We start from the raw sequence: 14,863 nt of genomic DNA, 5'->3' as shown, positions 1-14,863 counted from the left end.
CTTTCAGGCAATCTCAGGGATAAAAAATGGGTAATTCAATAGCCAAAAAAAAAAAAATCCTCTCCAAGCTGTTAAATGTTTAATACAGGAGCCTCAAAATTCTCTTCTCCACACTAAATCATGATATCTTATTAAAAACTTGTTAATTGGTGTGACACTAAATGCAAGTTTGTACAGGTCTCTTCAAGTTCTGCCAGTATACTATCTTCAAGTTTTCACAACATCTATGTTACAAAACAATTCCAGTAACACAGCTATGGCTTAAAAACAAGATGATTATGAATGAGTCTCAAGAGAATGTCCTCCTATTTGAACAAAATACACAGCAGTGGTAAGTGATAAGGCAAACTAATCTGCATGAAGACTCACTTGGTAGTGTCAGAAATACGTCAGGCATTTTACAATAAGGACTCTTGTTAATTGAAACACAAGAAACCCACCTGAAATAGATATTAAAAAAACTGTATTATGCCACATTATGCTATTACTTATTCTTTCTCATCTTTAACCTGCTAAATGTGGCTAGCTATTATTTTATATTTTTTAGTAAAAAGTCTTAATTTTGGACAATGGGAGAGCATTTTTATCAAGCAATGACTTTATCCCTGGTCCAGCTGGCAAAAAACAGTAGATCAAAAGAGGACCTTATTGATGGCCAAGAACCCCATTACACAATGAAGATATCCATCCTATCACTCATGTCAAGTCCTTAGGGAGTAACCAGCACCAAGTAACAAAGACACTTGTACAATACTTTTAGCTAGTCTATCCTATGAGTGTTTTAACACTTTTAAAGAAAATAATTCTGTAGCCTTGTATAAAACAACACCGACAGGAGATTTAAAATAAAAAATAATAATCCTGCAGCTTACTCTTTTCCTTTCAGGGAAGGGAGGCAAAACCTGGTAGTGGCCTAAACAGTTTTGCAGATTAGGTGAGGGGGTGGAGGTATGAACTATCTACACAGACTGTTTCATCAGCCTTGCTGTCCTGATTTTAGTGCAGTGCTCAGGAGATCACAGCAGGATGTCCTATGATGCTCTTTGCAGAGACTGAAGCTGCAGTGAAGAGTTTGAAGGCCGAAATGTCAAATACTTTTCCTTAAGTACTTCAAGACACAACCTTCAATTTTCAAAAGGAAAGCAGAAGAGATATATTTTCCAGCCAGTTGTATAGCTCCCTGCTCATCACTAAATTCAACTCCAAGCTAACCTAGAGCACCACAAGCGCATGTTTCCAAGCCATGTAAAACATCCCACTGACAACACAAGGACTGATTTATTCAGGGGCACAACTCAGTTTAAAGACCTAAGGGCAAAACTGCATTCACTTCAGATTTTCCAACACACTGATAATAATTAAGGGGCTTAGGCTTTCTGTGAATTAAGTGTATCACCTTTTAGGTTACAGTTACATGCCTGGGTTCCTTCTTGTTTATGCAAAGCTGGAGGTAAAATACATAATTTTTTTCAAGATAATTGTACTTGCTTTGAAGCAGGGAACAGATCCTGCTGGGTATCTTCCAGCAGTAACTAAACTCATAACGTATGAAACCTCTTTGAAATACTGGTTTCTCATTACACAGAAAAGTGGTGTTCTGTGCTGTTGAGTTTCACTGCTTCTTGGGTACTGCTGTGCATTGAATTTATCAAGGTACTCAGAAAAGCCTTAGTCCAAAAAACCCTGTTTTTCCTTAAAAAACCCAGCTCTTCGTTCATAGTCCTCATAGTTGTGGTAACAACTTTAAAAATATGAACCAAACAGTGCAAAAAACTGCTGGTGTGTTAAACACCTCTTGAAACAATAGCACCAAGTGGAATGAAATACTGCATACTTTTTAAGAGAGTGTTAATTCTTAACTCCTAGACACAAGTCTGAGGGGGGGACATAAACCAGGGTGAAAAAACAGATGTACACCAAAATACAAACATACAAAAGATGAAGTGTCTCATGAGCTATACTAGTCATTGTTGCTATTCAAAGCAAGTGGTAACTAGAAGCTCACCTTCTACTGAGAGCTACTGTACTAAATTTCTAAGCAGATTCTGGCCACCCAGGTCCCTCTCTTCTAATGGATAAATCAAATAACTTAGCAGAAGTATTTTCAGATCTTCTTTTTCTGCTTTTTGAGAGTTCACCTGGACTGCAGAATCTCCCAAGAATGCGTTCACTTTCTGCTAAAAGGCCAGCCACACACATTTCAATCAGCATTTAAATCCCAGGCAAGTAATCCACAGACTGCAGACAGCCCCTTTTCAAGAGCAAAGGATGTGCAAAATGGGAGCTATTTTGTTCTGCTTCATTGAAACCAGAGATCTCCCCAATTCAGAGGCATTTAAAACATTTATTAGCATTAATCATTGCAGGTTAAATAAAACACAAAAACTACATTTTAGGGGAAAAATATTATTAGGTATGATACAATTCATATGTAAAACAGAAGGTAAAGTATTAACAGATTGCAGCATCCCATACATGAAGCGAGTGGGTCCAGCCCAATCAAAGCCCTTATATAAACAAAACAGAGGAAGAGTACCTAGCAGGTGATTTTAAACTGGCAATTTATCACTGACTCTGGTTTAAATAATTAAGGGTAGGTTAGTAAAATATATCACTGGAGTGAAACAGTCTGATGACAGCCAGAATGCTCACACATGTAAACTATCTAGTCACGCTTATTCCCATGTGCCATGAAGGATTAGTAAAGACATGAGATGACAAATAAATTTTTTAGGTATTGATACAGACTCATGTTACATTGCAGCACTTTAGATAGACATGTACTGTGTGTAGAAACAGTAAGGTTTTTTTTTCTTTTGAGTGTCATTTTATTACTTCAAAGTTCCAATTCCTGAAAATTAATGGCCCTTTTTAGATTTCTCAGTCTGCAAGACAGACATTCTCTAGAATATGCCATTTTCATGCACAAGAATGGCAAGTCAAAAATTGTACCTATTCATATCTCCATCTTCTTGCCACCTTCGATCCACTTACCAACTTTAAATTCATAAAGGTGAAATGATCATTAGCATAAAAATGTACTTACAGAATAAAATGTATAGTATATGAGAACCAGACATAGTGAAAAAAACACTACATGTCAGCAGAACAATATAAAACTGTACTTATATACACACATATATGCAGAGCATATACAAAAACTAGTTCCTTCATAATTCTTTTAAATCAGTTCACGACAAGCCAGAAAAGCAAGTCACCCTCAACTGGACAGTCACAGTCTTGAGTCACGGTGCAAACAAACTCCATCAAATATCCTTGGCACTACAGCCTGTGCCTCAGTCCTGCTGCCAGCTCTCTTGAGAAAATCAGTCTCGGACAAACCCAGCACCAGCTGGCTAACAAAGAACTGCAGCTTGGATATTATTATTATTATTATTAGAGAAGATCAGTTACACAGTCAGGTGCTCCAGTACAGTAATTTAGCTTTTCACCAGCCATTAACTACTAAGAGGAATTCCAGTTGCTGCTAAAACTTTCAACTCTGAGATTGGGGGGTTCTCTGTCATTTTTCTGGTTGTTTATGAAGGGTGGTGGTCCTTTCCAAGAAACACAGGCAACCAGTGGAAGCAGAAATCATTAATTTTACATTTCAAAATCACTATTTTTATAACAAACAATTGCCCTATTTGAAGCGGCACATTAAAGCTGCACCTTGGCTTTGACAAACAGCAGAGAGGCAACAACATTGTCAAAGGTGAGCCCTATGTTCAGAGAAAATGCAAGACGCTCTGCACAGCACATTGGCTTGTTATTTTTCTTCTGGCTTCAGACTTCTCTGCTGAAGCTCCCAATAACCCAAACCTCAAGAACTTATACAATCAGAATCCTTATTAATTTAAGTCTTTTTCTTGACTAAAAGCAGAATAAAGTGATTTAGATCTGCCCCACCAAAAGCAAAACCTATTTAGTCACCATTCAAATTTTAAAATCTCTCAGAGATCCATTGTAAAAACTTCCAATTTAAAACTATTTTAACATATAACTCATAAACCTGTTCTGATTCACACACTGCTCAAAGCCAGCTGTGAGAACTGGTTGTTCAGGACAATGTCCCATAAAAATCAACATCAATTGCCAGCTCTAACACAAATTAGAGTACTCACAAAATTGTCTTACAAAGCTTTCAGACATCTCATTTAGGATTTAGTAAATTTTGAGATGCCATGTTAAAAAAAAAAAAATGTAACAATGATTTACAAAAGCTTAAAAATCAATTATGGATAACTGCTATATGTTGAACTAAAGTTTACGACACCTCCAAAAACATGGGTTCAATCTCACCTTGTTTTCTGGGTAACTAGTCTAGCTTCTTACTGGGTTTTAGGAGGAATCAGATCTCTTCCAGCATTGGGTCACAGACCCCATAAAATGTAAGAACCTGTTATGTTGGTAAGTTTGGTATTTCCTTAGCACTGAAGGCCACATTAAGCTTTTCCCTCCCCAGCCAAGTGAAGGAGCCAGGCATCCCTGGCAGACTTGCTTGTACTGGATGGAATTAAATGTTCCCTAAAGGAGCCTGTCTCCCTCCCCAGCTATCAACAGTGATGATTACTGAATTTTCACTTAAATAACCCTAGACTATCAGTAAAATAGTTGCTGCAATGAGTCAGAGACACGGATTGTATATCAGCACAGCTGAAAATGGAAAGTTTACCCAAAATATCCAAGGCCATATTTTCTAGAATGTTTTCAAAGGAGTCCAAAATATAGGAGGAATTAATTATATGTGAAAAAAAAATGAAGCGTATGTTCTTAGATAAAATCCAGAGGGATATTTCCCACCTATACTACTCCAAGCCCTCTGGAGACAAAATGTTCCTGTTGATTTTATCTGGCTCTGTTTCAAGCCCTAACAATTAGTGACATTTTATCTAAGCAATCTCAAAACCAGCCAATAAGGTCTGATTTTCCATGTATCAACACGGAAACCACGCTCTAGGCTGCCTGCTCATGATTTATTGTGGAAAGTTATTTTTCCCTTTTGTTTGCTTTTAATAAGCCCTCCTGAAAATGTGCAGTGGTGATAATTTTCCTCATAAGGGAACAAATGAATGTTGTGGAATTCAGGCTGGGCTCTGAATATAGCATTTCTTACTCTAATTCCCACTTCCAATGAAATTGATGAAGAAGATAAATTTGGATTTTATCATCTTAGTCACACAAATTCATAAAAGAAGGAAGTGGAAAACACATATGGTTTTACATTCTTTCTAGTTCATAACCCTCTGAAGGAATTTTTTTCCTCCACTGCATTTCCAAGTGCATCATGCTTGATATCACACAGTGTGTCTTCCACACCACATCCCCACACAATCGAGAAGACTACTCCACAAATTCAGGGAATTACATGATTACAAAAACACATTAATGTAAGCAGACATTCACGTTTGTTTTTTTTTTAGATTCCAGCCTCTAAGTCCAAATTATATTGTGCTATCTTGTGCGTTTTTTTGTACAGAAATATCATTCTCTGAACTCAAAGACCTCTTGGAGCACAGCAGTGAGACTGTGAGGAGTGGGGCACTGTGGCACCCTCTTTTAGAAACCAAGGAATATGCAACTTTGAGCACAGATAGCTTTGGTCTGGGGAACAGATTTGGAGGAACCCCGGTAAGCAGTGGAGATCAAGCATGTACTTATGCTCTTTTTACATTTTCAGTAATTACTGAAACCCACACCCTGCACAGAGAATCATTCCAGTCTATACAGTGGCTGCATTTTCACTTCTTTCTGGAGCACACTGGAACTATATGGAGTCCAGCAGTTTCCTTCATGACAACTCCTTCTTCCACATACACAGCACTTCCTGACACAGGTTTTGACTTCCAGTCCATAAAAAACTGCATTCACTCATCCCTTGGATCCATTTTTTTCTTCAGTTAGCAAATTCAGTCCCCTTCTTGCTGATGTTTACTGAAAGTAGGAGGTGAAGCTGCAGATTTAGAAAACTTGTGAAGCAGAGTTCAGATAAAAAGATGGCAGAGAAACTGTAAGCCAAAACTCAGGTTTTATGGGGTTTTTTCACCCTATTATTACAGAGAAAACTCTAGAAACATGCCAAGTCCACTTTGCAAATGTAAGATAGATTTTTGCAGCAAACCTAAATTATATATATGAACTGATCTTTTTATTAAAAAAAAAAAAACAACAGTCGCTAGTTTAAACAGAGAATCAGAGTACTTTGACATTGTCATTTTGACAGGATATTAGAGAGGATTTTCCAACTGGGTTTTGCAAAATCCCTTTGAAGTAAAGCCTTCTGCTTCTGGTCCTTGTGTTATTGCTCATGGGAAGTATTGAAATTACTGCTTTCAAGATAAGGAGCCACGTCACTGAGATCACGAAGTCCTTTCTCATTGAAAAAAAAAAAAAAGGCAAATGGTGCTGTTTTTCAAGTAAATCTGAAAAGATCAAGTTGGGTCAGCAGCACCGCCTACCCATCTGTGAAGTCTGCCTTCCAAGTTTGATTGCTCCATTGTTACTGTTTTCATGAGGATCTAAGGGTGGGATTTGCTGACCTGAAATACATAAAGAGACATGAATTCAGTTTTCTTCTTGGAAGAACAACACTGCATGCACATAACAGTTAGGAGAATTTAGCTTGCATAAGAATTACACCTGTGAAACCTTACAATAAAACAACCATACCTTGAATATTTTTCCTTGTATCCTGCTCATGAAAAAATATTCTCACATTAAAAAAATATATTAAATATGGCTATTGAGAAGGCATGAAGTACACTGAAATCGTATTATCCATGTATTTTTTAAAACCAGTTATCTTACTGAGCTCCTTACAACTTAGAAAAAGAAAATTCTCATCTTTCTTCTAATTCCACCTAAATGTGAATTGTGCAAGTTTAATGGGATTGTACCCATCCTAAATCTGCATGGCATTTAGTCCTAGCGCACTGGAGTTTTACAAAGCACTGTAACTAAACACATGGTGCCTGTACTTGACAAAGAAAAACATATCTGTTCTTTCTACTGAATCCCTTTCTCTTTTTTAGGGGTACCCATGTCTTTCCAGTTGACAGCTTTGATTACTTAACATCACCAACATCCCCTCCTCCACCAACTCTCCTGATTTTTTAATCATCTTATGGAGTAATTATTTAGAGTGTTCAAAGAATTTCAGCCATTACAGTAGAGCCAGAGATCTCTCCTGGGGCAGAAGGGCACTGCTCCAACTCCCTCCCCTGTGTGCCCTTTTAGTACTGCTGCATCTTTTGTCTAACTGGCTTCCTATTAGTAGACAACATACAATGTGCTTAATAAGAAGAATAATAAATGGAAAAAAATATTCTCCCAGGTCCAATCCACCCTGTGTCTCTCTGGTGTGCACCTGGATTTTGCATTAAACCCTTGTGTGAGCTCTCCATCAGTACCTTGAGATTTTATAGTCATGGTAATGTACTTTCACATCACTTTGTGGATTTCCTAAAATATTTTTTTCTGAAGCCGAATCCATTTTTTTATTAATTATTCCTGGGTTTACCATTACCCATCTTAAATAACATGAATTAAGATATTTAATATTTGTATCTTATATACCACTTAGAGAGAACAGAGTTCCTGTGAAAAGCTCATCATAATCCAGGTGGATTTTACAGTTTAGATTTCCCATCTTTTGCTTCAGTTATTCACAGCTCTCTGTTATCAAATGTTCTATGAATTATGTACCTATGTTGAAGCCTGAGTCCTACAAATTATTTGGGGGAGTGGTTGTGGGTGGGCAGGTTAAAAACATTCGGGTAGAATCCAATCCCAATGAAATCAAACAGCAGAATTTGATCTGTAAAACTTGTCCTTAAATTACCTTTAGCCAAGATTCAAATTTTCTCTTATTCAGTTAGTTCTGCACAGGTATGATGTACAAGAAAAGAGTGACTTTTAAAGCAGATAATCTTGTGGTTTTGTGCAACTGAATGAGAAAGGGAAACATCCACACATTACTAAGGTAAAGATACTGTATGTGGTCCAACAGAGTGAAAAATGTGTATCTTGAGGGCCAAAGCATGTACAAGCACTGACATTATGCTAAACTCTGTTTGGGTCACTAAAATATCAGCTTCACATCCTGCTTAATATTCTGTTCAGACTTCATGTTTGTAAAGTAAAATAAAAAGCAGAATAGGTAGTTATGGACCCAGCTGTTACATGCATTAGTTTTGTTGGCTTTGTTTGGAGGCAGAGAATCCACTAATTCTTAAAACTCCAGAGAATATGAAGAACATGGTATCTGTGAGAGGCTTTCCAAGAAGGCAATGCTGTCGTCATAGAGACCTGCAGGGAACTTCTGCATTAGCACTTTAACACTTCCAAAGGGCTTTCAACTCAGTCCCAGTGAAATAAAACCCTGTCAATCTGACCCAGACAGAGCACAATGTAACTAAAAAACCTGGAAACTACAGACATGGCTTCCACAAATAATTTCCATTAAGCAAATACTCTCTGAACATTTGGTTCTTCTAATGGTAGCTTTGGAATAGGAGAGCTTTAATGTGCAAACTAGCCTAACTTTCATTTTAGAACTCTGCATTAAACAAAGACCTTAACTCTATTTGTTTTTCATTCAGCTTTTCATATTTCCTATGAGTTTCAAGTCTTTTCTACAGTACTCCTGATGTGCATGCCAAGAAGCAGGCAAACTTAGCTTTGGAGCAAAAACCTTGCAGGCTTCAAGATCAGTGAGCACTTTGTCCAGTTCAGACCAGGACACAATATATGTCATTAATAATCACCCAGTTTTAAGTAATTTCTCAAAACAATAAAACCCACACAGATAACAACTATAAATAATAAAGACAAAAAACCTCTAGACTTATTTGCTGGTTAGTTATTCTGGCCTTTGAACTTAAGTACTGTTTGTCAGGAACTAGCCATGTTTTCTGCTGTTTTGATATCACCACCCCCTCCTTGAACTCAATGTAAGGAAATAAATGTTTAAACAGTCTAAACTTTTACTTTTTCTCAAGTTTGATAATATTTTTTCAGTATGTGATTCTTCCCTGACTTCCTATTTCTCTTATTACCAGAATTATTAAACCTTCAAGTTAAATTATTTTAGACTCAGTAATAAGACATCCCTTCCCAAGCAGCTTTTACCATGACAGGAGCAACTATCTTGGAGCACAAAACTCAGTCTAACACCTGAGAACCAGCTCCATGGCAAATGATACAGTGATTTTTCATCAGGCATCAGGGAAAAAGAATAAAAAAAAACAGTCAGAAATCTATCTGACTTACTGTCTTTCCTTAGGCCTTCCTGGCAGCAGGCACTGTAACAGAGAAAGGCCTAAGCACCAGCAGAACACTAAGGATGAACAGTGAAATGCTGAGCCTGCACCTACACTTCCTCCTTCTAACCCAGCTCAATCACTACTGCCACAAAAAAGCACTGTGATCATCTTATCTTGTCATTCAGCTCCTGATAAATATGGCATCAATATTGCTGACACCAACTCAAATATACCTGGCACTGAGTCAGGATCAACAGAGGTCACAAACTGAATTTATTTTGGAAAGCATATACTCATTTAAAATTTGGATCTCATTGGCATCCATAGTCTCTGTTCCAGAGTAATAAAGATATCCTGGTATTGAATACCATAAATTAAAAATGCTGTAGGTTATTTCTTTCATGCAGTTTATGTCAGAAAGAAGCAGCAGTGCTCTGACATTCAGCCCTGCAATTCTCATGCTGAAGAAACAAAAACATTAAGGCAATTTATCTACAAACTGAAGACTGCTTTGTAAACGTAGAGTCAGCTTAAAAGGACCATCAGAGATTGAACTCCTAGAATAACAGAATGGCTTGTGTTGGAAGGGACCTTAAAATAAGGGGGTTGTAACACTCCTGCCATGGGCAGGGATGTCACTCACTAGATCAGAGTGCTCAGGGTCCCATTCAACCTGGCCTTGAACACTTCCAGGGATGGGGCATCCAACCCTCTCAGGATAACCTGTTCTCATCTCTTGCTTAACTTAAGATGACAAACTAGACTACAAATAGTCTTCAACCTGTTTTGAAGAGCAGGACACAACTTGCTAGCTTGCCAAAGATCATCACGAGTATGTTTTAGGATTCCAGAAGAAATAGTTATTCACAGAGAATGCATGCAGATTTATCTAAGAATTTTCCAGCTGAACTGGTGAAATGAGGAACTTGGGGATAAAATATTACTGAGATGGTATAAAAGTACCATATGGTTTCTATTGCTGATATTCCTACAGAGTAAGTTGCTGACTGCATTTTAAAATTTGATTTTGCACTATTATTAAATATAAGATTATATATATTGATTTCATTTCACTAAGGTTCAGACCACATTTCACAGATTTTGTGCAACAAAACTGTTTGTAACCATCCACCTCCACACATTCCTGAAGAGGTCTTGGTGTCCTCCATTCTCTCATGCCAGTAAACACTGATGTGTAAAATAAAAAGCATCACAAGAGACTGCTCAAATGTAGGGTTACAGAAATTGTCACAGTTCTGAAGTGAATCATCCAGATTAACAGATGAAAAGCATTAAAGCAATTGCATCTCCTTTCTGGCATGTTTGAGTTGGGCTGAGGCAGTCCAGGATGAAGGTCATAATCTTCTCCAAAGCCTGGTAAGAATTCCACCTTCTGCTACTGAATCTGAGGTTTGTTAAGAGATTAATCAGCACTGTGGGTGTTGCTGTTCTAAGAGTGACAGAGGCAGAGATTGGGAAATGGGAGGGTGCAACAAGAGATAAACAAAATGGGGATGAAGAAAAATGTAAAGTGGAGCAGAGAAGCAAGAGAGACAACAGGGGCTGGGTAACAGCTCAGTGAGCAGAAGCTGAAGGAAGATGGACAGGTATTGCTCTGCTGCAGCTGGAAGCAGGAGGCTCAAAGTAATAAAAGCTGCTCTCTTTATTCCTTTTTGAATGTGATGCTCCAGTTGGAAGCTGTGACATTCACTAGCTCAGAAAAACCAGGCTTGAAGTTGAGTTTTTTGCTCTTGTTTGAGATTTTAAACTGACCTGTAAAAGACTGCATAAAAGGAAAGGATGGGATCAGCCTTAAAGCTGAGAATAAGGCTCAGTAAAAAAAACCGCAACAGTTACCATGCTGACAAAGGGACAAATACAATGCATTGAACAGATAAGTAATTTACTGTGGAAACAGATATGTAGTGATCAACCTGAGCTGGAATATGCAGATCATGAGGTCAAACCCCAAAGACTCACAGAATCACAGAATATGCTGAGTTGGAAGGCACCCACAAAAATTATCAAGTCAAACTCCTGGCCCTACACAGGATACCCCAAGAGTCACACCATGTGTCTGGGAGCATTGTCCAAATGCTTGTTGAATTCTCTCAGGCTGGTGCTGTGACCACTTTCCTGGGGAGCCTGTTCTAGTGCCCAGCCACTCTCTGGGTGAAGAACCTTTTCCTAGGATCTAACCTAAACCACCCTGAACACAACTTCAGGCCATTCAAGAAGCAGAGTACTGCTACCTAGCACAACAATTACACTAAGAATAAGAAGCAATCAGAGTCCTGTGCAGTGGCTTTCTCTGCCTTTCTTTCCATTTTCCTAAAAATCACAAATAACATAATTTTTAGGAGGCTGGAGGAAGGTCAAATTCATTTCACTCTGCCCCAGAGCAGCAGCCAGACACCTGTCAGAGCTCAGGTGAGCTTTTCTAATGGCTCACCTGAGAAAAGGTTAACTTCTTCAAGCAGTGGTACAACAGCTATACAATGGCCAGAACCTCCTCCACAAATTGCCAGCTGTATCACAGCAAGATGATCCCCTGCAAATCTCATTAATAAAGAACAGCCATCTGTGAAGACACAGCAGAGCAAAGCAAGCACATCTGATCTAATAGTTTTGGCAGTTTTCTGCACCTGTAGGACTTAAAACAGTCCCACTTCATATCTCCCAAAATTCTTTCATGCTCTGAAACCTATTTCAGTGGTATGTTAGAAGTTTGTCACATGGATTATAAAGCTTGGCTCACTAGTCTGTCTCTAGTTCTTCCCCCCACCCCACTTATACTGATGTTAAGATTTCCCCAATTGACAGAGATGACTGTTTACTCATTTTGTAAGTTTTCATGCAAGGGAACACAGTAAATTTTACAACAAAATCTACTGCATAAGTATACACAATTGAGTTGCAATTATTTTCATACTCTTAATAGCACAGCTAACAGCATCACCATGCAAGAAAATCAAGCCTTTGGTTTGCTTTGATATAAAGCAAAAGCATAGATTGCTGACACAAGTTCTTGCTAGGGAAAGCAGCAATACAACTACATTTTGCTCATTTAATTAAAATCTCCAGAGAAAAACCCAAACAAATATTTAAATCTTACATGTATCAAAGTAAACAACAGTATTCCTAATTACTTAATTACTAAGAGATCAAACCTTGACTCAAGGTCCTGCTGCAATTAACTCTGGGCTGTGTCAGTTTATTTATTTATTACTGTTTTAAGTTGAAGTGCTCTCCTTGGAGAGAAATCCAGTACCTTATATGTTTAACTTTAGGAATAGCCCAAAGGTCATTAAGTTTTGCTCCATTCACTAGTCTGAAAGCAATAGGAGAACTAATCCTGAAACACTGGGAACATAAACTGTAAAGAACATAATCTCAAATATAAGTTTGGACAATGTTATTCCATCCTTTCATACCCCATACAAAAATTCAATTATGAGTTTTGACTACCTTAAAAATTGGCATATGTGAAATTTCTTTGTAACCTAAATATATTTTATTTTCTTAAAATATCTTTCATAGACCCCTTCAAAGTACTTCAGAGATATCTGCAAATACCAGCAGATAAAAGGATGAAAACCACCATACTCATCAACTCTCAAAGCTTGAAGACTGTTCATCTGCAATTCCACCCATCCAAGCCCATCTGAGTCAGTGCAAACATTGAATGTCTACAGGAAAGGATTCCTTCCACATTCCACAGGTATTTCATACCTTCCTCTTTAGTTAGTCCAGCATACAACTGGTTAAACTGTAAACTCTAGAGATTGAGTTTGATTTGGTTTTTTTAATCTCCCAGTATTTCTAGGAAACAAGTATTTGGGTTACATTAAATATTCAATATATGAGCTTCTGGCAAGGCATCAGAAAATCAATAGCTTCATACATTTACAACTGAGCATTTACCACATGAAAGGTTGAATCCCAAGACAGAAACTGCTCTAATTAGGAAGCCTCATCTAGGAAGAATGTTCTTATCAGGATTTTAAGCATCAGTCTGTCTCTCCTTCTTGTAGTACGAGCATCAGTAAGAGTGAGCATGCTAACCACTCTTTGCACAGTCTCTATAGTGTTCTGATAATGTTCTTCCTACTTCCTTCTCACCCTCAACAGAGGATGCTGAAATGCTTCAATCTTGCCCCCTTTGGTAGCACACTGATCTCCAACTTTCGTTGAAGCGGGGCTTGAGCAACCTGATCTACTACAGAGGAGTTGAACCAGATGATCTTTAAGGTCCCTTCCAACCCAAACCATTCTGTTGTCCTATGATTTGCCAGACCTTAAAGAAAATAGCACATGGCCATAAAAAACTGTTTCGTTTAAGCCCAAGCTTATTTTATGTTTCACTTAGCTAGGTATTCTTCAGTGGCTTGCTTGTCCCACTGTCCGCTCCCCTCCGGATCTCCTGCTGCAGCCTGGAATTAACCAGGGAGCCACAGCCTCGGCTCTGCTGCGTACCGAGGGCAGCTTTCACGTAATCTGCTCTTTCATATCTGGGGCAACTTCACGCTGAGGTAGCAGGCAACACACACAGGCTGAAGAGAAACAGCTGGGTGTGTACCAGCTTTGAATAAGGTAACTAAGGCTTATTTGAGCTGGTAAATGAACAGGTGTCTGAGAATTGCAAGGGTATGATTGCCACTAAATGATGGTACATATGGGGTAACTTGTTTAGTCTTTGAAAACTAGCCAGACACAAGCAAAGGTCAGTGGGCTAAAATTCCACAAACAAGAAAGGGCAATACAGAACCAGTATGACCCCCTGCACAGGCACAACTTTATTATACTGCTATTGTATAACACATTCCTGGCATTTTTGCTGCTGCCAAACAAACAGCAACAAGGAGCCACTGTGCCTATGATTCTTTTAAGACTGGGAATAAAAAGTTAATAACATTTGTTCCTACAGAAGCTCAGCTATTAAGAAAACTACTGGAACAAACAAAAGAAACAATGAACTTTTTATGTCAAAAACCTTTAGAGAAAGACATTGAGAAAAATTTAGCTCAAGTGAGGAATATACAACTGTATTAAAAATACTTGTTTCATGTTTACAGAGACATAAATCAGCCACATGATATTTCACAACCACAGCAAGCCTTCAGCCAGGCACTACCAAGCAAACCCAGGCTAAGTGTAGTGGCTTACCATTTGAAATCCCATGGCTACAACAGAACCCAGGAGCTGCTGCCTATTACTCAGCTCAATGCAAACAAGTAAGAGAACATTGACTTTGCTGACTCTCACACTCAGTCTGCCTCCTCAGCCTTATTTGCCCAAGTACAGTGACTGCAGAGTACCTCTCCTGCCAAATTTGACCCATCTTCAGAAAATCAGAAACTTTTACTGATTCTAGTCTTTCACATCTTGTATTTTCTTGAGACAAATTAAGGACGACAGATTTATGTTGAGACTGTGTTATGAAGATCTCCCTCTAAGCAGCCAAATCCTCAAATTGTGAGAGAAACTTATTTTAAAAATCCTTTAAGCACAGTGTAATATAATAACCTTAGAAATGAAGCAATCTTTCTATAATCTCTGTAATTTTTCCAAGATTCATCTGACTGTCAATAAAAGATTTT

The 14,863-nt window shown here is 38.1% G+C and overlaps 1 protein-coding gene across 2 annotated transcripts in view; it reads right to left on the bottom strand.

Annotated features, from left to right (window-relative positions):
* Positions 1-2,324: 2,324 nt before the first annotated feature.
* Positions 2,325-14,863, bottom strand: part of RAB31 (RAB31, member RAS oncogene family) — a 61,243-nt gene continuing 48,704 nt past the window's right edge. For both annotated transcript variants that reach the window (XM_005517259.3, XM_088062790.1), the window contains exon 7: positions 2,325-6,539. In XM_005517259.3, coding sequence (XP_005517316.1) covers positions 6,442-6,539 — 98 coding nt within the window. In that variant the 3' untranslated portion in view covers positions 2,325-6,441. The remainder of the gene's footprint in view (positions 6,540-14,863) is intronic.

The sequence above is a fragment of the Pseudopodoces humilis genome, chromosome 1 (assembly GCF_049639895.1).
Source record: "Pseudopodoces humilis isolate 2021_Gansu_Grassland_sample_001 chromosome 1, ASM4963989v1, whole genome shotgun sequence".
Classification (NCBI taxonomy): domain Eukaryota; kingdom Metazoa; phylum Chordata; class Aves; order Passeriformes; family Paridae; genus Pseudopodoces; species Pseudopodoces humilis.
Note: the sequence above shows the minus strand (reverse complement) of the source record. Positions and strands in the feature narration are given on the sequence as shown.